This window comes from Dermacentor andersoni, chromosome 1 (assembly GCF_023375885.2).
Source record: "Dermacentor andersoni chromosome 1, qqDerAnde1_hic_scaffold, whole genome shotgun sequence".
In the NCBI taxonomy this organism is placed as follows: Eukaryota; Metazoa; Arthropoda; class Arachnida; order Ixodida; family Ixodidae; genus Dermacentor; species Dermacentor andersoni.
The window spans coordinates 125699812-125723745 of NC_092814.1; the positions used below are offsets into that span (position 1 = coordinate 125699812).

The 23934-nt window shown below is 48.1% G+C and overlaps 1 protein-coding gene across 3 annotated transcripts in view; it reads left to right on the forward strand.

Annotated features, from left to right (window-relative positions):
• Positions 1-2214: 2214 nt before the first annotated feature.
• Positions 2215-23934, forward strand: part of LOC126545838 (sal-like protein 1) — a 169925-nt gene continuing 148205 nt past the window's right edge. Inside the window, exons 1-2 of one of the 3 annotated variants that reach the window (XR_007602457.3) lie at positions 2215-2304; positions 5575-5760. Coding sequence is in view for 1 of the 3 variants with exons in the window: in XM_050193841.3 (XP_050049798.2) it covers positions 2220-2304 (85 nt within the window). In the remaining 2 variants the exon portion in view is untranslated. Of the gene's footprint in view, positions 2305-5528; positions 5761-23934 lie in introns of those variants that run through there. The other 2 variants (XR_008608732.2, XM_050193841.3) reach the window with 2 other exon arrangements.

The following is a 23934-nucleotide window of genomic DNA, read 5'->3' on the forward strand; positions in this document are numbered from 1 at the left end:
GGGCCTTCTGGGACCATGCCGGTGTCCTGGCTCTCTGCAGTGCGCCCAACTAAGGCGCTTGTATTGCTCCTGCGGGATACAGGTCTAACGAGACTATATGTAAATAATTTGTGTGCTGGTGCAACTCGTGCGCGCGCGCGCGCGCGAGTGTGTGTGTGTGTGTGTGTGTGTGTGTGTGTGTGTGCGTGTGCGTGTGCGTGTGCGTGTGCGTGTGCGTGTGCGTGTGCGTGTGTGTGTGTGTGTGTGTGTGTGTGTGTGTGTGTGTGTGTGTGTGTGTGTGTGTGTGTGTGTGTGTGGGCCCTTTCTTCCATCCTTCACTCTCTCACATAAAGTAGCATGCCATGGCTAACCTCTTCAGACACTATTAAGATGTTTCTCTCTCTCTCCCTCTGTCTCTGAAATTCTTGGAGCGGTTGTAGTGTTTTCGTTGCAGTGAATTCCTTCATCAATAATAGGGGTCGTCACTAAAGAAAGAAAAGTACGGTGGCTTCCTCAGAGACGCGTGCGTTAAGGCCCAGATTACGGTAAGGCCCCCGTAATCTGGGCCTTACTTTATGGGTAAGCTGAGTGATCACCTGCACGAATGACCACATTGGCAACCTGTTAATACGACTATGGAAGGTGTGGAAATTGCGCTACATTCTAGAAGTATGAGAAAATTTGGATTTTTCTGGATTGTCAAGCTGTCGTTTTTGGCAGCTTTTTCCGCTGGTCTTCTCCAGGATCATGTACTTGTATACGACGTGAATAATTGTAGTAGTGATAATAATAATAATAATAATAATAATAATAATAATAATAATAATAATAATAATAATAATATTAATAATAAATGTAATAGTAATGTGAATCAACGGTAAAGATTATACAGCAAGCCAACGTTTTCTCATAAGTTTACAGTTTACATAGTTTACAAGTGGCTGCTTAGACGTTGCGTGTAAGCAGCCACTGCTCTCACGTGTTTCTAATGAATGCACGTCGCTGCGACACCTTTTTTTGTTTTTTTTTTGTTTTTTTTTTTTTATGGCAGCTGCACATTGGGAACATCAAACGTTAACTCAAAACTCGCTTATGCAAGAAGCGCAAAAAAAAAAAAAAGCAAGCGCTCCATCAGTGGGTTACTACGGGCGAGAGCGCGCATATGCGCCCCACGAACGTCGCGCAGCGCGCGGGCTCATCAGTGCGCGCCAGCGTTGCGGTCGACCGCTGGCCGCTCTGGCCGCTGGCGCCGGAGCAACGACCATGGGCGCGCCTTTTGCGGAACGGCCGCCGCGGCGGAGCCCCCCGGCGGACGACCGTCGGACTCAAAAACGATCGCCCCCTCGGCGGTGAGCGCGAGCGCTCGTGCGCGCAGAAATACAGAAACGAAGATGGGGGGCGTTGCGCAGGCGTCAAAGGGTCCCCGCTAGTCATCCAATACGCGGCCGGTTATGACGGCTCCTCGGTTGGTGCCGTGACCGAGGGGCGGCGCTCTCTGCGGCGGCATCCCCTCCCTTCTTTCTTTGCCCACCGCCAGGGCCGCAGCGGCGCTGCAGGCGCTCCGATCACTCGAGCGCTGCTCGCCGGCGAGCCTCCATCCCAGCTCTGTGGTGTCCCGCCGACGGTATGGCGGGGGCCCCGCTGCGACCGGGACGCTGCTGCTTCTGACCGCCTGGGCGCCCAGACCACGGCCTCGGCACCACCCCCGACTACGAGCGCCAAGCCGCCGTACAGAAAGGGGCACACCCTTTGTCGGCCGGCGGGTGCCAGCTGCCCCCTGAACAGCCCGCGCGACTGTTTTGCTCCTCACGTGGACACGAGACCCACATCCCGTGCATCTTTGGAACAGCCAGCCGTGCAGCTCACGCGGCGCCGCGCTTCACAGATCAGCGCTGTCCAGGAGGCCTTGACACTGTGCTTAGAACATTTCCTTCGAGCCTTCAATCTGGTGCTCCGACGAAGCTTCTCGGGACGACAGGTGCCCCGGTGCGTCGCGACACCTGCTAGAGTGTCGTCGACGAACTTGTGCAAGACGTCGCGTTGCTACAACGTTCACTTTGCGGGTGCTGTCACGGACGAGCGTCGCTTGCCGTAGCCGCGCTGGCGAACTTGGTGTGAGGCCCCGATAGCCGCTGGCCGCAGACTTGAGTGACCGCCAGCTGGCTCGAGGTTAGCCGGTGCCTTGCTGCCGGGGGCGCGTAGTTGTCGAGTGTGGTGACGGTACTTCGGTCCAGCTGACTATGTCCCGACGGAAGCAAGCTTGTCCCAGTAGGCACATCGCGTCACCAGCGTCAAGCTCCCTCTGCGTCGGGAATAGCCACAACGGTGAGTGCGCCGCGCGTGAAACTCGCGCCGCTTCCGCTGTCAGGCCTGTCGCGACAGCGCCTGGCGGCGGAAGGCACGTGACACCACGCTTACACACCCTTAGCACACAAACAGATGCACTCGGGCAAACGCGGTGGAGGCATTTCCTCGTTGAGTTTACGTACTCGTCTGACGCGGTCTTTTCAACAGCAGGGTGAGTGTCAGGTACCTCAAAAGGCACTATAGCGGCGATATTACGTAAAAATCGTAGGTGCTACTTGACAGCATTTTACTTATGGCCAGCCGCGTTTACACATGTGAGCTTTAGGATGCATTTAAATATAACTTTTCACGCAACCTGCTGCTTGTAGCTATGCTTTAACTTTGAGTTTTGAAACACATCTGCCTGAGCACGTGAAGCAAATATTGGCCCCTGCTTCTCATGTGGAACCACTAAACGAACTGTAAATTGCCACCTATTAAGTAATGAATGCTTACAAGCAATGCGCCATCCATACAATGAGGTTTGAAAGGCTTGTGCTGCCACTGTACGTGAGCAGACCTTGACACTTCCTACCGATTTCAGAACCATAAAGAAGTATGTTTCCTTATATTCAAAGTACCTCTAAGTCAGATTTGGATGCTACAGACGTGCAATGTGTGTGGGACGCTTGGCGCATGAACTGCTACTGGTAATGCGTTTTCGTTATGGAACTACATTTATCTGTTCATAAAGATAAGTTCGATGTTTTCGGCATAAATTGTGGATTGAATGGCAATTATTACCACGGACATAAATTGCAAAAAAAAAAAATGGTTTTGGGAGTGGGCGGGCATGTGTCTATGATATATAATGGCCTAATGCATATTTATTTCGTTCTGATCGTATTAGGCTAACCGATATGCTTTTTAACAAATGACAGCTTTACAGGACGGTTGTGGTGTGCCTTGTGAAATGAATGGGGTATATAGCTTCATTCACTTATTCTGCGTATCTGACTGAACTGTGCCGTGTGATCATACAAACCCGAAATATCAAAATTTCTTGCGAGAAAAAACGAAAGGTAGGATAGTTTATGAGGTGTCAGGCTTGTTCAATCCAATGGCAGGGAAAGATGGTCGTGTGGGAGCTCGACAGAACACGGTAGGCGTATTTGCTATACGTAAAACTATAGTTATCTACCTCAATTTGCAGGAGACTGCCGGGGCGACTCAAACAGAGAATGCTTCAGCGAGCTTGCAAGTTCGTTACACTTATTATATCCCTTCTGACAGTACAAGCTGAAGACAGCTGTAGACTTATGCCGAGATGGTTCTGTTCTTCATTTAACACTTTTGCATGGCCACATAATGACAACACTGTGACCCGTTTTCAGCACTTACGCATATATAGGCAGCACGGACACGTATGATTTGTGTAGTTCTCTGGCGGCACATCGCGGTGCTTCTCCGACATTGGTGGACACACTGAGACTTGATGGTCGTCTCCGAAAGAATGCTTCCACGCAACAGCGCGAGAAGCTTTTCATATGCGAAATAAATTGCCGTCGCATAAACACCTCCGAGACATATATGGTGCAGGCACACTTTGACAATTTCCACATTAGCGATCCGCTCAAAGACGTGCGCACAATACGACCGAGTGCCTCAACACGCCCTCCTGACTCGCGCTGCTGCCGTGCCACCGCAAGACCTTGTAGCTATAGCATTACTAGTAGCTGTTATACCATCGCATCTGTGCCCTGGCAAAGTTATTTGTATAATTCAGGTATACGCTAAGATTCCCTTACATCTTGTCATCTGTCAGCCTGTGAAAACATTTTTAGTCATCGAAATGATCTGTGAAAATTGTTGGAGGGCACGAATGCAAACACGATCGACATCCTGCGTGAATGTCCTGGCCTATAGCGGTCAAAAATGGGCAACAGACGGAAACTTTCCATCTGCCACGCCTGCGGCAAAAAACAGTTTCTATAGATACTTCAGACATCAGCAAAACAACAACCACGACAGATGATCCCGTGCCATATTGCTTCTTTTGAGGTAATGCGCGCATTGTGTTGCAGGTAGCACTGCAGCCATGAAAATAGGCCCCCGTGGTTCACGTGTTTGCATTTTGGTCGCGCGCAATATCTTAAGAGACGCACGCACGCACATTGCAAATGCCCTCGTTCGTGCACTCTTGTCTGACTGAAAATGCACTCGATCGCGACCAAAATCAAAAACGTGCTCCGGCTGGCTAGTCTTAAGCTTAGCATCACTCGATGTCATCGTGGAATAAGAAGCGCTGTGAGCGATCGATTCCCCCCCCCCCCCCCTTCTTTTCGCGGATTTGAAGGACTACTGAAATGCCTTGGTATTGAGGAGGGGAAGGGGGGGGATGGCTGAGGCGACAAGATGCACAGGGTGCCGAGTGTTTCCCTAATGTTCTCGCGTTCGCTCTTATCCTCTCTTTCTTTTGCTCGCACACAGCGGTCGGGTTACTTCCCAGACAGTGCGAGATAAACTAGGCGCACACTTTTTTCTTCTGAAACTCATCGGCTGTAAGACGCGTTTGCTGAACTGTTTAAGAGGATTCGATCGTTCGATCGCGCTGTTTCCTGCTCCGAGCGAGGTTCGACCACGCTTATCGCTTACCTCTGCGCTAGAAAAATTCAGTTCATCCATGCCTGGAGCTTTACCGAAAGCTTGTAAAACTCGGTTGAAGTGACTGCCATCAAGCGAGAGGAAGAAAAAAAAAAAGAAAGAATACACGTCGCTGATTACGAAAATGGCTGTTCCAATTTCCCCTTGTACACGGGTTAAATCTACGTGGTGGGACTAAAGCATGCAGATTTAACCGTGCTGAGAGATCGTTTGCCAACAGTTAGTTACTGTGGTCGGAAGACTACTCGTTGCTTCATAGCGCGACGGGCGCACCATGCTGAAGGCTTGAGAACAGTGAGAAGGCTGCTCTTTTTTCCCCTCAGTCTCCGCTGTTGCTTCGACGCGACCAAGCTACATTGCTTTTGCCTGGCTTCTCCGGTGTTACGCTTTTTCACCCTCTCTCTTCGTTCCGTAACCCCTCTGTCGAACGTTTCCTTAAACCCTTTCGTTCGCAACAGACTGCTTGGCCATTCGATGCACATGTACCGCTGCTGTGTGGAAGTGTGCTTGCTGTGATGAACACGCGCGCGGTCATTGTGTGGACGGAGCATGCATTTATTGGATTTGCCATATGAGTCGCTGTCCGCATCATTTTCCAGAACCAGGGCTCTTACGTAACAGCCGAGTAACAGAACACCTTTGCAGGGAATCACAGATGAAGTCGCAAGTCCAGAGAGAAACTTCAACCCACGAGATAAATTGTTGCGCATCGGTATCTTGCACATTGCCTAAAGAAAGCTGTGAAGAAAAAAAAAAAAAAGAAAGGTTTCCGCATAGGACCCTGAGACAGAAAATCTTGTTTTAAAACAGCTTATACTATGCAGAAATAAAGTGAGTAGCGAGATAAATATTCGGGTTAAAACCGTAATAACTAGTGCACTGATATCTATGCGTTTGGTCTTCTGCTATACGTATATGCACACTTGGAAACCGTGGTAGTTAAAGGTCGGGCCTATATGGCAGGGAAGGCGTATTGTAGCGTTTATTGTCGTTCTTTTATTGCCCCGTGGCTTACGTAATTTGTGTGCATTACCAGCTTACTGGTGAGGTTCAGTGCGTTGACATGGAGAACTCAGTGATCCAGTATTAATGCTTTCTAAGTAGCCGCAAGGATTTATCGCACGCGTGTCTACACTGGTGCTTGTGCCTTTCTTTCTTCTTTATAACCATGTAACCATTCAATTTTCGAGTGCCTAAACAATTGTTGAGTGCAACATCATGCTCTTTTTTTAAAAATGTTTACTTTTACCAGGGTTCTGCGGGGAAGCCTAGATGCCTTATGTGTCAGTTGTGTTGTAAATGATATTACATACCGGTCAAATCGCTCAATTTTTTCAAGACTGATTGTCGTGGACGAAGTTGTATGCTAGTGCACACACATTTATCATGTCATTGCGGGTAGGCCAACTTTATCATAACGCAATTTCGCAGACTTGATAAATTTTCCCTGAGGCAATTGTGTGACTGTAAACATACTTGTGTAGCTCTTCTGCTTTTTGAATAAAAACCGGATGAATTATCACATATCGTCTCCTTGTGTCCCTCTGTGTGACTTAAGAATTACATGCCTGAAGGATTTCTTGATGAATCGCGAGCGACCAGCTCTGTGCTTGAGGGAACGTCATTGACGGCTTTTAAGTCCAAGGTTGGTCGGTTGCGATTATATACAGTGTGTTATTATTATTATTATTATTATTATTATTATTATTAATATTATTATTATTATTATTATTATTATTATTATTATACCCACATGCGGGTCGTTTTGTTAGTTTTGTAACGTATGTCCTTGAATACACCACAGAAGCATAGCTGCACAAATATGGATTAGAAAATGTGAATATTATTCTAAAATTAAGATTTTTTTATTATTTTTTGTCTACTGTTCCTTGAGTCTCAATGTGCTTAAACTTTCTTTTTCTTGAAGGAATGAGTAAACTATCCGAAATCGCTACCTTATTCCGACCACTTTTTTGTGAGCAGTAGCGTATTCCAAGATCGTACACTGATCTCATAGGCTTAAAGGCATGTAGCGCCTAACAAAAGGAGAAGTTAAGCCTTATAAACTACAATATCGCTCTAATTTGTAAACAAGGACATCGTACTTGCCATTCAATGCATTCACGAAAACTGGCTTGTCCGTGTGCGTGCTAGCACTATTTAAGAGTCCTCAAGAAAGAAGTGAGCTTCATTATCCTGACCACTACACAAGCTTGCAAAGCAATGCGATTTATTGTTGAGATCCTCTTTTGTCTTACAACGCAAGCACAAATCCTTCAAGCACTTGTGCATCTTTCCGCTTGGCCAAGTATAGATGTCATAAACACGTCGTCTGAAGTTGTCTTCCCCCACCCTTCCAAGCAGTTCTCAAGCCTTCCAAGCACCGAGTTTCATTCTTGTGGCGAGATAAATATTCTCCATCTGTTTAACTGGACGGACATGTTTTCTTTTCTTTTTTTGTCGCAACCAACAGCCCTAAGCGCGCAAATACGTAATTCGATGCCTTGCAGAGGTTAAACTTGTGAAGAATATATCGACGACAACTGACCCTTAACGCATGGTGGTGGCTGTAGTTGCAGGTAATTCTAGCCTGGCGATAGAGGCCGGCAACTGTTCCAGCTCAGGTCTTTTGCAATGTTACTGGGGCGTGTTACCAAACGTCGAGTAAGCCAGTGTCTCATCGAAATGCAAAAAGAAAGTGTGAGACTTCATTGCGGATTATTATGGACTCTGGTTGAAACACGAGGTGTTGCAGGCACGCATGCGGAAGGCCCTCCTTCTGTTGAAGGTCCTTCTGTAGCGCGTCCTTTTGAGCACGCTATCTCGGGCACCGCCGAAAAAAAAAGAATACATGTTGGATAACTCCTGCTTCGTTGGCATGACGAACAAAGCGGCGAATGGTTCATGCACTGAGTCTGGCGGCGAAGTTCAGCGCGCAGAGTCACGTATATACTGCGGTACCAATGTCGGTAGCGTTTGCACCGTGCGCCACTCATGTTTTCTACGCCTGCGGTTGCAGTCTCGGTGCGTGGACAAGGGTCGTGTGTTTTTGGATCACAAGTGGCCGTAAAAAGAAAAAAAAAAGGTTCTGGTGGGGTTCCCACGCCTATATTCCGCAGCGTGGAGGGGCACGACGAATGCGAGTAAAGTTGGCACATTTTCGCCCCGCTCGGCGTGCCCGACCATCGGGTGGGTGGGGAGGACGATCGGGCGGCCGCCGAGGAGCAGCGCTCATCGCGGCTCGCTCTTCCTCTTGTGCTCGCGAGAGACGCGCGGGCACAAATGGGCCCGAACCGTGAAAGCGAGAGTGTTGGCCCTCCTTCGGGCACCGGCCGCGCGCGGCATCATCGTGCGCTCTCTCCCCACGCCGCGCGCGTGTGTGTGTGTAATGATAGTTTCGCATACGCGATGACCGTGTAAACGGAGGGCGGGAAGGCTGCCGGTTAGCGCTAAGTTGAGACATTAGCTAGCCAGTCGCGCCGCCGCCACCCCTCGCCGGAGCCGCCGTTTAATAGTCACACGCGCGGCCTCCACCGGTGCACGTTCTCTGGCCGCGGGGGCACTTCACTTTGTCTTCCCTTTATTTTTTATTTTTTTCCGTTGCGGCCTTTCGCCGTCTCTGCGTTTTTTTTTCTGCTTTCGCTCTTTCTGTGCGCCTCACTGAACTGATTTAGTGTGCAACAGTTGCAGGCGTTCAAGGACTCCATGTAAGCGCGGAATGTTTATATTGGACGAGGTTTCCTTTCTTAAAGTTCACCTGGGGGTAGACTGAAACTCAGGAAAAGTGAAATTTACGGACAAAGTCCAACTTTCAGTCGACGTAGCGATACAGCCCCCCCCCCCCCCCCCCCCTCCGGCATATCTATTCCCCGCTTTCCCTTGCAATATTTCTAGGCGTAGTCACGTTGTAGTTTATTAGTGGCGAGTTATGTGCTCGTTACCGTAGTGTGTCGAAAATTCAGCGAACAAGGGCAACACACCTCCAGGCTGTTATAGTTAGATTCCGGGTAATTTCTAACGAAAGTACATTCGATGCCTGGTACATCGCTGTTTAAGCACGAATTTACATTAACGTCGTAATGAAAACTTTTCGTTGCGCGGCTTCACTAGCGCCACTGGGGGGAGGCGCTTGTCCCATTACGCACAGGCTCAGTCTCGATAATATGGCAAACTGAGATAAAAACAAGTGAAATGGGCCATGAGTGGGTGGGAGAAGGTCATAGCAAGCGATTGGCGCTGCATGCGGTGAAACATGATACATAGTTTTCAATCCCATCAAACGAAGATACATAAGGGAGAAGAATATATCTCATTTTCCTTTTATTAAGAAATAAGCAAGCCTCGTTTCACTCTATCTGTGGGGTCAATGTCCACCACTGTTTCAACATGATCCAGTCTACAATTATTTCTGCCTAAACAAAAAGGCATACTTCCAGCTTACCCCATTAGTCGGTGGCGCTGTCTATCTAGAGCATGCTTGTTATGTATGCATTGTGAGGACTTGCGCTCATTTTTAACCAAAATTGTTGTACGTAGATTTTACGAGCTCATTTAGTGAGGTGTCAAGCGTCCCACACGTCATCGAGTGATTGCCGCGGAAATGGGGCCATTACTGTTTACCGGTGATAAATTTGACACAGTCGTCATGTGAATGTACTCCCAAACTTGCCCTCGGAGATGACTGACGTATTTGCTGGTAGAAAGGATGAACTTGCAGGTTGTTGCAGATGCCAAAACGAAGCATTGAAAAACTTAAAAAATAACACGTTTGGCCGTCCCACGGCATGAAACAGCCATGTATGTGACTTCTTCAAAGGTAACTGCGCGATTCCCTACCCTGTAAATTTATTTATTTATTTATTTATTTAGTTATTTATTTATTTGCTTAGTTTCACGAGCCTCCTAAATTTACCCATTCGAAATTAAACATTTATTACTGCGAGGCATTCGTGATTACTTCAACTTTCTAACAACAGATGTGTACATGCTTTCTTGATTAATGGAATGGGATCATTGGCTATTCGCAATTCGGGCAGCTTTCCGTTCGCTTCGAAATATCCCACTGTCTACATAACTGCTGCACACTGTCACTGTAGTTCAGCTATGAGCTTGTCACCATATTTCCCACCATCTCAGTATCCGAATTTCAAGAACCACAGACGCCGTGGCAGCATGTGCTCAACATTTTCAAACAACGAACGGGAAAAAAAAAAACTGCATTTTAGTTTCCCATACAGGATAGCTAGGTGGCACCCCATTTCGCTCCATACGCACACTAGCTCGCGCGCGCGCACTCACATATTCTACAAATATATTAATCTCAAATGTGAGCGAAGAATAGTTAGCACCTCAACGGATGGCGATGGCTGGAATGCAGGACGCATTTGCAACCGACTTAGCGGAAGTTGACTTGAATAAGTGCGCCGGAAGGATCACCTTTGTTGACCCTTTCTCAAGCGGCTTTTTATGAAGACACGGAAGATAGAGTCAAGACAACACCGGAAAGCTCAGCCGTGGCATCATGTTTATAGCTTTAAGTTACTCGGCGTTGTGATTCTTGAGTACCACATGGTCGTCACAGCGTTCGTCCAAAGAATGCATCCAGTATAACGGTTCCCATTGTCGGTTGCGCCGAAATATCTCATTGTATAGCTCACACGGAACAAATACAATGCACTTCTCCCTTAATCACTTCTTGTTTTGTCTCCAGTATATACTGGCCCATCTCCCCGTTTCCTTCGTATGTATTACATCGCTATGCCCACTCATTGCCGCTTTCTTATTATTCTCTCTCTAGACACGGGGATTCGTCTTGCCAGCAAAGGAGCCGGCATTGGCCTTGAAGCTTACTTGCTCTGGGGTCAGTTTCCAGCATTTGTCTTACGTGTACGCATTTTCTGTTGAATATCTCATTCCACCCAAACAGTATATACAAGAACTAAATACACAGCCTGTTTAAAGTGGACAAAGCTCCTGCCTTCTCGGGTCTCTGTGTGTTTGGTCACGCTCGCGGGATATTTATAACGCATGATTCTGTGTACCGCGGATGCCTCGGCCCGCTCGAAGCACCGGCACGTGCATATGGCAGCGCCCATAAAGCCAAGTCGTGGTTTAGGGATCTAGACGAAGAGCCAAAGGTTCCTGTGTGCGCCCGCCTTTGCGTATGACGTTGAGGCGGGTCTTTTGGAACCTGTCCACCTTCCCTCTCAGCCAGCAGCGCGAGAGCCTCTCTCTGTCATAAAGCGAGTGCGAAAACAAACACTGCTTTTACGACACATGCTTGATTGGACACGCTAGTCCATGTGTGCGTCGAACCGCGCACGGGACTTTCAGGCTATCGTGCACTTAGCCAAACCAGTAGAATAATGGGAACGAGAGATTTTGACTACCCTCAGATCCTGTCGATGTAAATTTTGCCTTGTTTTATTTCTTCCTTCTTTCTTTCTTGTTTGACGAGAACCTCACGGGAGCCGGAGGGGGTTGAATGGAGAAGGTAATGGGAAGGAGGGAACAGCAAGCTGATGTATTTCTGGCTTAGCCACTTCGTAACGCAGGTTCAACAGGAACAAAGTGAACCTAAAGCCATTTAAAGCAGGACAGCCACTGGTTATAGCTGCTGATAGCTGCATGCTTTTTGTTGCTAAAATAAATATCGTATAGTAATGCCACAGGCAGCAGACATTTCAATCACACTGATATAGCGACACAACCCCAGTAAACCGGAAATAAGCGCGCAGTTGAAACAGCACACCTACGAAAAATTTAGTAGAAAACGGGCGTTCTCATTAGCAGCAAAAATGGCTCTTGCAAAAGTTCAAAGATACGCAACAAAATTGAAATTAAGGGGCCTAACGCCCTGAAGCAACACACGAGCTACGAGTGCCGGCATAATGAGAAGCTCTGGTATAATATATTGACCACGTATGCATACCTGCCAGGTCTCCCGAATTGTCCGGGAGACTCCCGAATTTTAATGGTTTTGTACGATTGTACGACCGAAACAGAAATCTCCCGAAAACGCGCCCGTGTTCGGCCGAACCCTTCTCCTAGTCTGGCCACATAGCGCCGGAGCTTCGTGACACCGATTGACAGCGTGATCAGCGAAGAGTCTAAAAAGCGTAGTGGGTCAAGCGCAGAATTGAAGCTCGTAGTATCGCTTCTGCTTTGCTATTTATGCGAACGAAGCGCCGCGGTCGTTTTCATCTACGCATAAGGAGATTTCTATGCCGCTGCCCAGGGTATCACAAGCGTGGCGCTAGGGTCTGATTCTCCCTGTAGTTTCTCTCCACTTGTGCCGGTATTTCCTGTAGGTAGCACTAGGCTGCCTCCACACGCTCATCGAAAGTTTTCTTACGTTCTTTGTTGGCTTCGGCGCTCCGGTGCCTGGTGTAGTGCGTCCTTTACGTAGTTGTCGGCAATGGCGTTGAGTAAAGAGCGCAAGAAATACCTTCAAGTCTTTTTAAGGCAGTATACCGCAGACTTTGGCTGTATTGTGGCGTCGCGGAAAGGCGAGCATCATGCATTTTGCACTGTTTGCAATTGCGACATCAGCATCTCGCACGGCGGCAGAACCGACTTGGCTACGCACGTTTCTTCGAAGAAGCACGCCAGCAGCCTTCAGTGCCAAGAGAACCAGCAACGTCTCCAACAATTTTTCGTGAGACAAGACGACAGTGATGTCATCCGTGCGGAATGCCTGTTCACGGATTTCTTGCTGGAGCACAACATCCCGCTGAGCGCCTCTGAACACGTGGGACCTCTGCTGCGGAAAATGTTCCCGAAGTCGGATATTGCGAAGCGCTACGCATGTTCTAGGACTAAAACTACAGCAATTGTCGGTGAGATGGCTCGCCACGCACAGGAAAGCACGGTGAGTGCCCTGAAAGAAAGGGTGTTTGCGGTTGCCATAGATGGTAGTAACGACAGCCAAGCACAACTGTACCCGATCGTGGTCACCTATTTTGTTAAAGAAACGGGCTTAATCGAGAGCAGACTGCTTGCGCTAAGCACTCTGGAGGGCCATTCAACTGGGCGCAACATTGCCAGATTGATTATAGATACCCTCACTTCGTTGAACATACCGCTATCCAATTGCATAGCCTTTGGTTCTGACAACGCCAACGTGATGTTGGGGAAAAAAAATGGCGTGGCGGCAGTGCTGACAGAGGCCCATGAAAATATTATAAAAATTGGTTGTCCATGCCATTTGATCAACATTGCGGCTGAAAAAGCGGCGTCGTGCCTCCCGTCGAAAGTGGACGAAGTCCTCGTGGACATTTTTTTTTATTTGGAAAAGAGTGCTAAAAGAAAATTTACCCTTCAACAGTTTCACAAAATGCACGATGTTGAGTTCAGAAAAATCCTCAAGCACGCGCCAACTCGATGGCTGTCGCTTGGGAAATGCCTGCAAAGGCTACTGGACCAGTGGGCACCTCTGTTGAGCTTTTTCCTTCATGAGGTGAAGAAAGAAGCCACAAGCCCGCAGTTTCTGTCTTACTATCAAATTCCGAAGACAACAGTGGTGTCAACGGTAACTGCACAACCGGAGCCCATCGTGTGCAAACAGAAGAGAAAAATGCCAGCAGAGAGTACACCAGTGACAGTGAAAAAGGCTAAGGGCGCTGATGTGGAAGGCAAGACTCGGGGGGCACCATGCATAACACGTGAGGAACGGCTGTTTGTGTTCCTGAGTTCTGATCTCAATAAAGCTTGCTGTCTTTTTTTAAAGACCATTATCCCTGCCTTTGACACATTGAACTCCCGCCTGCAAGCGCAAGCTCCTCAAATACACTTGCTGCAATCGCTGCTCTTTGGGCTTCTTGAGGACCTCCTTTCAAGGTTTGTGAGGCCAGGCCTGCTAAAGGGGCACAAGGACCTGCTTACGATTGACTACCAGAGCCAAGATGCGCAGAAGGATGATCGAGACATTGTGGTCGGACAAGAAGCTAAACACATTGTTGAAAAACTCAAGCCAAGTGAACAAGAACAATTTTTTGGGGCTGTTCGGAAATACATGGTCACTGCCTGTGATTACATTCGGCTTAAGTTTCCTTTGGCTCACAGTGCACTGATTAATGCACGAGTTGCGGATGTCAAATGCATTGACACCATGTCATTTCATAATGTCCTCTTCTTTGTGGAGACGTTTCCGGCCTTGTTACCACAGGAGCCGCAAGAGTCTAAAGATGAAGCTCTCAACTTTCTGGAAATGGAGTTTGTGAAGTTGCAGGCTTTTGTCATTCCTCCAGATGTGCTGCAAGAGGAACGGGCTGATGCCCAGTGGAATGCCATCTCCCAGCTCAGAGGCGCAGACGGGCTTTTGAAATTTGGGCGCATCTCAGCGGTGATGCTCGGAATCCTCTCTATACCGCACAGCAACGCTGAATGCGAGAGGCAGTTCAGCACTGTAAAAAAAAATCGTACCCAGTTCCGAGCATCTATGTCTGACACGACCCTCGGACACATTCTTTTGGCGAAGTGTCGCAGCGGCGCACATTGTTACGCACGACAGTACTCCAAGGACTTCTTGAATAGGGCGGCATCAGCCACATCGAAGATTTAGTGATGATGACTGGTTGTGTAGGTTGTTGGTGGTTTTGAAGCAAAAACTATACAATTCCTGCTCCGTCGCAACTAAATAAAAAATTCAGTTATGGAAAATGCGTCTGAAATATTGACTCCGAGCCCCCCCCCCCACACACACACACAGTCAGATCTCCCTAATGTCTTCCCTGCGAACCTGGCAGCTATGCGTATGGTTTCTTAACGTGCACATATAACTGAAGTAAACGAGCCCTTTGGCATTCCGCCCCCGTCGGAATATCTCTCCATTCGTATGCATATACAGCGACTTTACCCTGTGTTCGTAATTACTAAGGTGACAGCTTTCTTAAGGCACTTCGGGCACGTTGTATGGCTGGACGACCTCGCATAGCAAACAGTGGCACATGCTCAACGACCCAAGTGGTCAACTAGCTCGGGCCACTATATGTGTGTGTGCTGGCTGCCGTCTTGCCGAGCAGACAACATGCATGGGTCGCTACTGGTATGTGCTCCAATAGACAACTTGCCGCTGGTCGCTATCTGGCCTAGTAGACAACTTGGGTCACTGGGTATATGCGCCCGAACAGGCAACTTCGACACTGCTTATGTGATGTTGGTATGTATACCCACTCTTTGCCCTGTCACCCAGAATGCATGTGCCAATCTGACACAAGGGATTTGTAGGCTTACATATATTAAATCGAAAGCGCACCATCGTCGAGCGCGGCCGCTTGATGTATAGCCATTGCAACGAGGTTGCAGCCAGGATACTATGGGTAGTGTGGGTTTCTGCGGAGTTTCAACTGCGGCGCAGTGATTACATTAAGATATAGTGTATCCTGGTATCGTTCAGCGTTGTAGTTGGCCGCCGAATTTCGACTTCGTGTGTCTGCTGATGTGTGTTTGTGTGTGTGTTGTGTTTATAAATATCGCCAGTTTCAGTTACAAATAGCATCCTTGTCTCTCTCCAGTTACATTTACCACCCAAAAGAAGTGGTGCCCACGACTAACACAACTGGTCAGTTTATGAACCGCAGATATTAATGTGGTGCCTTTCTTGTCTACAAGCGGCGGTTTCACCTCATCTTGTCTATTAATAATAATAAAACCTCATTCAAGAAATAATTAGATCGCTTCTGCTCTTAAAGCATTGTAAATACGTGTGCAAGAAATAATTATAATAAAATAGAAAAATGTGGTGCGTATTGCCACATATAGTTTAGTCATATTTATAACACCATCAGATATTGGCACGTAAGTGTCACGACAGGAACATTAGGCTGCGTATATTAAGCAGCGCTGCACAAAAGGGAACAAGCGACGAAGGGAAACACTGCATCGCACGACACAATGATCGGGGTGTACTATACGCGATATGTTTCCCAGAACGACCATATGAGTACGTATAGCCATGAGTACGTAAACCTGAGCTCTTAAAGGCTCAGGTTCTATCGGTGTGCACCTATGTATTCGGATAAATAAATCAAACTATATTTGTATGATGTACAGTGTGCACATGCACGTGCACCGCGCCTAACTAGTAACCCAATATATATATATATATAATGATAGAAGCTATAGTTTATCTAAACATCGCCTTAAGACCGCCACTACACAACGTATTAGACCACAGGTGACGGTGGTATGACCTTTCACTAACTGGTCTGTGAAATATACTAACTGCTTGTAAAGACAGTGCTTAATATACGTCTGAATTATCGAAGCTAGTAAACAGCTAGCAATCTGGTAGTCATATGTGGTAAACTTTAAGTACACCCGTCACTACTTTTTACTCTTTTTTTTTCTGAGCTTAAGGTTGTGTGGGCACCAATTTTGTGGCGGATCGTTTGTATGGCTTCACGTTTAGTGGTAACAAGGAAGACTACAGCATAATGATTGATTATTGAGGGCTGTTGCTTCTCTGTATCGAAAACTGCTGCAGATCATGTGGTGCTATTTGTGTGAAAGAATGTTTCTGTTCTTATAAAGTTCCTTAGGTCAGCAACTGAGAAGTGATCGGGCATTTAACGACAACATCACACATGGTCCACTAGGAAAGGGTGAGGCATGCGATTATAGCAATAAAGAGAATATACTGCCGCGACATCTGCTTCGAAATTTCGCGCTTGCTTACCTAAAGGTAAATTAGGTTCTCGGTGTCATCATCATTGACCAGACATTTGGCGTCCAAATTCTTCCGCTGTACCTAACTCGCCCGAGTATATATAAGTCCTGTCTATGTATACTTCACTGATAGTAAAGAGCTTAAAGTCAAACTTCATTTCTTTGTGACGGTCACTTCCTGCGTCTCCCAGTATCAAAACGTTTGCCTGCGGGACTCTCGTGTATTAGTGTGCTGCAAAACGATTATGGTTAAAGCATGCTTAGTACCAACACTTATTCAATTATGACAACCATCAGGATTGCTGTTTTCAAGCATGTCAAGCTTGTCCTAGCAATTTCTGACTTCACGATTGCAGCTGTGCCCTGTATGCAGTGATGGCAAAGAGTTTCTTTATCGTGGTGTTTCTTTCAGCCCTGATTGCTGCAACGCTAACATTCTTGCCCTAAGTTGCACTTGCGCTCGGACATCTAGCAAAGGCCGATGGCATATAGGGAAGGAACGAAGCGTACTTTCTTCTGGGAGAGAGTACCGGATATAGACTTTTGAGAAACCAACCAAAAACAAAACGGTTTAATTTGCTCAGGAAACCCGAAGCCTGTTTACCATAAACGAAATCGTATGGTTCACGGAGCGCCGAATGTTTCGGTTGTAACGCATTCCAAAGCCACCTTCCAAAACGTTGTGTTGTAAATAGAGTTGCATCGTTTCTACTTGCTCCACTTGTATCGCTGTTCCTTTCTTCTAATTATCTCAAGGCGCTGCACGCAGATGAAGCCGTGCGAGTCTGCACGGCTGCAAGCACGCGTTATACGTCGTAATGACAGAATGCGAAGGAATGCCTGCGCCGTCCGTCAGAGCCATTGCGCAAGGCAAGCCGGATTGTTTTGAATAAAGCCTATTAATATTCCCCTCGCTCCGAGTGCGGCTTCCTGCGCACCTTGCGAGGCGTCCCGCCGCCGGTCCGCTCGCTGCCCTCTCCTCGCCACCCGCTGGGAAAACAAATCTTCTCCATTGGTTCTTGCTGCCTGACTCCCCGTCGGTTATGGCGCAACAACTCTTACCAAATGGTCGTTTGGCTTACGAAACTCGCCGCATGAAGACCGGAGGTGAACAGCCTCAGACTCATATTCCTGGACCACGACGGTCCTGGAGCGCGCGTGCTGGCGGAGGGCGCACGCGACCACGGGAAGGGGCCCGTCCCTGCATCGCCGCGCCCGGCCTCCCCGCCGCCCATTTTTTTCGCGTTGTATAACGCAGACTCGTTTCCGCAAGATTCATGTTGCCAATGTGGGCGCACTTTGGGGAGGAAGACGCCGACGGGGCTTCTCATTCGTGGGAGGCTTCGGACGCGGCCTTCATCTGAGTAACTTTCTGGAGGAGCTGTCGAGCAGTTGAGAACGGCAAAACCCAAGTTCTGTCGACATTGCTCCAACTATGCGTTCGTAATTGTGACGCGGCATTGTTACGTGCACTTTGAGAGCGCAACGCCGAGGCGCCACTTTGCGGCCATATGCATAACACGGTCGAGAGCCGTGAGAAAGGCAAGGCGTTTCGCCACTTCAAGGGCTGCACTGGCAGAATGACACACGGCCTCCTGCTGCATGTGTCCGCGCGCACGCCAGTTACGCGATTTCGATCAGCTTTCTTTTATTTATCCACCGCCGAGGGCGGCGCGCATCCATGGGCGCCGTGTAGAGGCGCGCGCCGCTGTGCCGGATGCGCGGTTCTCGTGATGCAAGGTGGTCGTCTCGGGGAGAAAGCTTCTAATGGGAATTCATAAAGAGCAAAGATGAAGGCGGCCCCTCAGAGAGGCGCGCAGGTCGTTACAGGCATGCGAATACTGCACTTCTGACAGCTCATTAAACGAGCCCCAACCCCATGCGTCCTCGCGGGGATGCGGCGTGCACGGCGCGCACGCTCATAATTGTTGAATGCGCCCGGGAGGGGGGCGGTTCCCCGTCCCTGGATGGGCGAGTCTCGGCCGGCCAGAAAAATACACGCACGTGCTCACCTGCAGATGAACTGCCACGACCGCGGCGTGCCTGCAGCCGTATAGATATGGCCGCCGAAGTTGGTACGCGGCCTTCGCGCGCCGCGCTCGGTCTGTGTACCTGTGGGCCGATGTAATAGCGCTGCCGCCAGACGGCCTCGGGCGCACAGGTGGAGCGCAGTTTTCAACCTCGACGTCTGGTGTTATATCGAGAATTTTGAATGCGTTAGCGTTTGCACGGCCCATTACATCTGCATCCCCTTTGCTGAACTCGCCGTTCTCAAAACAGCGCCATCAGCATATTTTGAGCATGACGTCCTCTGTCACGAGATATTCGGTTAAAAGTCACACGGCTGCGTAAATGCTTAATTACTGCTGCGCGTGCATCGATGGTTTCAAGTATGTTGGAGAAATGTATGGGCACGCTAGCACATATTTTCCTGGAATACAATGCGTCATCTAGCTTGTAGCAGAGTTCGGCGAAAATAACCGCATGCTGTGCTGTTTACGCACCTCGGACCCCTCTAAAACGCTCATTTTCCTCTTGTGAAGCCTGGGGTCGGTTAGTATAATCTCTGCATTTCTACGGGACAACCGTGATTTATATCTTGATTCTGGGCTACTCGCATAGTCCGCTTGGAGAAAAACTATTGCACCTTACAGTAGAAAGGTACTGTCATAAAGGAAAATAAATTACTGGATAAGATTCTGCTTCTGTTCGCCTTAAAGGGAGTCCTATTATATAATAGGAAAATGAGGCAGAGATTTGCAAGGCAGTATAGTGCACTTGGCTACGTGTCCATATATGGTCACGTGGGTACGTGTTTGCGTTTTTCATGTGCAGGCCCCTCAGCGTCGTTTCTGCTGTTAGGTGGCATTGAGTAACGAAGATGCAAAGCATGAAATATATTCAGTGCAGAGTGCATAGTGGACAGATTAATAGGTTTGCGTTTCATACGAAGCTAAAGTTGCTGTCTCATTCGGACCCTTATTTTACTATGTGAAAAACACGTGCATTTTTCTATGAGTAGCCGTTGTAACGTGTTGACGACGCTTTTTTTTTTTATTTGTCGTGTGGCGTCGATATTTTATGGCTTCAAAAGTGCCGTGAACCAAAGGTTTCGATGATAACCTGACTGTTGTAAGCTCTTGTGCATTGTTTCACAAGATCACAATAATACTTTCTTGTCCATTACTCACAAAGGAAGCCATTCATTTATCTCGTCGGATCAAGAAAAAGTGTACGCGTGGACTATGTCGGAACTAGGAAATAACGCTGCAACAACAGAACGCCGGATTACTTGTAAAGACACCTTACACAGGTTGCAGTTGTTGCTTTTGGTCTGTCAGTTGCGTGGCGTCTTGACAGGCCATCGTAGACAATCTCTATTGCTATTCAGACCCATCGTTGCATAGCATTGCCAACTTCTCTCCCCTTCTCTTTTTTTCTTTTCTTCCTGGAAACGTGATGAAGGGGTAGTGGCTATACAACGACACTGTATCTGCGATGACGCAGTGCTTATTAATAGCCATCTGTTCAGTTTAATAAAATGGTTGAAACCAGTCAGTGGTGTTGTACATTTTCGATTTCCATCCCCGCGACGTAATTCAGGCTTAGCTTCGTCGTGTGCAGTGCAGTGGCTCTTGAAACCGCGGATATAAATTCATACCAGCAAGAGAGTTTTTATGTGCTAGCTTCATGTATAACGCTTCTTTCGTCAAGAAAAAAGAAAGAGTGTGCGTTGACTTAGAGTATTTGTCAAGCAGGCGCACGCATATTCAAGCATTGCTGCTAATATAGAGTACCAGGCCTGAGGACTTTTCAGTGGAGAAACCACCGTTGCGATCAATTTAATTCTCACCCAGCCACTAATGTCCTTTACTTCGGTATTTTACAATACGTTTGTTTATTTTCCTGAAGTACATAAGAAGGAATAGATTGTTTAGTCTCTTTCAACAGAGCAGCGATCCAAGCAAAATTGAGGTGGTTGTCATTTCAGTGGATTTTCCGGAAAGTCTAGCGAATTTTTGGGCTGCTTCGCGGCAGAATACGCCTTTAGCTTAGAAAGAGGCTTTTTGGGGATTTTCGCATGAAGTTTCTCTGGGCTTATTTTTAGCGGATCGATGACAACACCTAGCAGATGTTAAATGAGCTTTCCGCTTTTGAGAAGCGGCAAGGGTGATCTTCAGAGGCTAGTATTTGATGTAGTTGTTGCGATTTAATAAATGTTCATGCAACTCTCCGCGCGCGCGATTTAGTTAAAAAAACAGTCAACGCCAGCACAGGCTGAGGTCAGCCTTCCTTGTGTTGGCAGGGTCGCTAACGTAATAATTTATTTCGTATAGGCTTTAACAACGACTCATTCGTATACTTAATCCACCTTTCTCGTTAAAATTCTACACGGCGGATTCTTAGCGGATTCACATGAATATCAGCCGGATTCTAACGGATTTTTATTGCTGTTTTTCGTAGAGCAGAAATTTTGCAAGAAAAAAGTGTCGAGGTATAGGCAGTGAGGCGCCAGCGCTTTGGTTCTTACAACCTGTCATATACATTCCACTTCTTGGAGTTGTTCCCAAAAGTTGAAGGCGGTTACTTATCGTGCGTACGATTTTAGTTTCTCACTTCTCGGCTGCTAGTTAACCGCATTGTGTCCTTTACAGAAGGAATGGCTCGCAGAAGCTACCACGTTACACGGTGGGATTACAGATGCCATAAGCGTCTTGAAACCTGCCTACAGGGAAACGGCGAAGTACATTACGTGCCGCGGACATTGCAAGGACCCCATAAATCACGAAATGGAAAGTTGCACCGAGTTAGCAAAGGAAGAAGGTAAACGGGGTGCATGTTAATATATAGACGTGAACCGAATGCGGGAGACGTTTTGTTCCATAGCGTTCGTTTCCTGCGCAGGAGCAGTATGTCTAACTGTATCAGTGCATAACGAAAAGCATCAGGACGCGCGCTTGCATGTCCGAACACACGCTTTCAGCGACTGTAGCTTTAAGCATTAAATAATAAGCAGCCCTACGTCACTGACAAACCACGTCTGCGTCAGTGTTTGAGTGCTACGCGACTGAGCAAAGGCCGCTTAGAAATACCGTATACATAGCAACAGGGGTTCACCATAGCTCCATCAAGAAACGGAATCGCGGCCGCGCGATGCCACTCTTTCCGTTGGAAGAGCTTTCTACGCTCGGAGAGGCGAGGGAGGAGGAGGGTAGAAAGAAAGGAGAGAGGAAGAAGAAGGATGGTTTAGGGAAGAGGCGCAGATCGTTTGAAGGGAGATGGCTGTGCGGTGCCGGGGACTGCATACCAGAAGGAATATCCAGCGTATAAGAGCAGAACAAACACATCGAAGCGGAGAGGGGTCGCGTCGCCCAGCTCCCCACGACGCATGCGCAGTGAAGCAGGAACGGCGTTTGGCCCCTGCCTGCCACCGCGTCACGTGTCAACATTGGCTGCATTTGCATAATTGATTGCGCGGCGCGCTCTCCGTGCGTCCACTCCCTCGAGCTAGGGGCGCGTGCACGGCCCGAGGAGCCGTCGACTCGGCTTCCACGCTTAGCGGGATGGAGCCACCCGCCGCCGCCGGTGGCTGGAACTGGCAACTCCGGGTCGCTGCCTCCGGTGCCCCCCCGTGTGTTACAATATTTCCTTCACTTTATTATTCAGGCTCCTTGTTCGGGGGAGCACGCCGCTGCACGGCGAGTAATTCCACGAGGACGTTCCGTCTGCGCCGCCGCCGCACGTATGGCTCCAGCCGCGCTCACGTGCGCCGAATGCAGCAGCCGCCTTCCCTGCAGCGGCTATGGCCTTGTATTGTTTTATGATTATGCAAATTTCACGCCCCCCTAGGCACCTGCCACTTTTGGCTGACTGAGCAGGAGCCATGCGTGACACTACTTTTATTATTTGAGGCCCGGTATTCACCTCGCGCTTTTCTTCTCTGTCCCACTGATGGGGCGGCAAGTGCAACTCGAGCTCGGTGAGGTAGCTGCAGGCGCATCCGAGAGGACGTCGTGGCAGCTTATCGCATTTAAGGGGCTGCCGTTTTCCCCGGAGCGCTCCTCGTCGAGTCACGTATGGCGCTGAGAATGGTTAACTTCGTGGCGGTGCTATTTTTAACCATGTATCTTGCCGTCTTCTAACCTTGTTACCGCTCTTCGTGTATTGCATGCCACCGTTTTGTTGTTTACTGTGCATTCCAAAAATAAACGTTGGCGGGTCATTTAAATGGAGACAATCTGAGGTAAACGTCATAACAAAACTGCTACGGCGATAACTCGTGCGATATGCAGCATGAAGGCGCTAAGTCGTGCAATGTAAGGAAATATTCCTTCCGGAGTACATCACTGGACTTTGCCGACTTGCGCAGGATTTGTGGAAATACACGGGGCCAATGGTTAAATTTTAACAGCATAATGCTATTCACGCCGTGTGATAAACTGCCTGTATGCGCAATTGTTTGTCTCTGCGGAACTAAAATAACAAAAAAAAAACTTTACGATAAGCTCTGATACGCGTTATATCTGCTTTGGCAGCATATAGCAAAGCTAGACGATGTCACCGTCACTACCATGTCATCTGTTTCACACGTCTGCAATTTGTAGCTTCCGAAATATAGGGGACTACGCGAGCCCTAGACTCATGGTTACGCATTTATGTCTGACAGATAAATATCAGGTGATTCCTTTGCGTTCTCTCTCTCTCTCTTCCTTTCTCTTTTAATTTTTTGCGAACGAATGTCAACGCAACTTCAATGTTTTTCTATCGCATATCGGGGTGCGTGCACCATCGTTATGCACGCCTCGTGATCGGAGTAATAAAAATTTAACTCCGTTATGCCAGTGTGGAAAGAGAAGTTTACAGGAGTGTGTGGAGAGCGTGGCAATACGTTTTTCCATTCTTCGGAAATGAATCGTGCTCTCCTCTTTCGTGAACCCAGATTTCACGAAAAACTTAGTGTGAGCTGCCGCTTTGTAAAGCAAAAGATGGAGCAAGATTGATACGGTGGCGGAATTCAAACCATAAACAGGCCGCCTCAACACCGGAGATGGTTGGAGTCACTAAATTCTATAGCCTATTGGACATGGCTCATGCGATTACGTCGTTTGTGTTTGGGGTAGAACACACGGGACGCAGCAAGGGGGAGAGAGAGTGAGTGAGAAAGATAGAATGCGGGTGGGTATTTTCAAGGAAGCGCGCGGAATAATCATGCGTAGCCATTAGGGAAGCTTGCCGCAGATTACATGACGTCAAACGAAAGCGCCTGAAGGAGCGCCAGAGATGAGTCAATTGGCAAGCGGATGACGCTAGTCGACCACTGCAGAATTTTCGCACGTG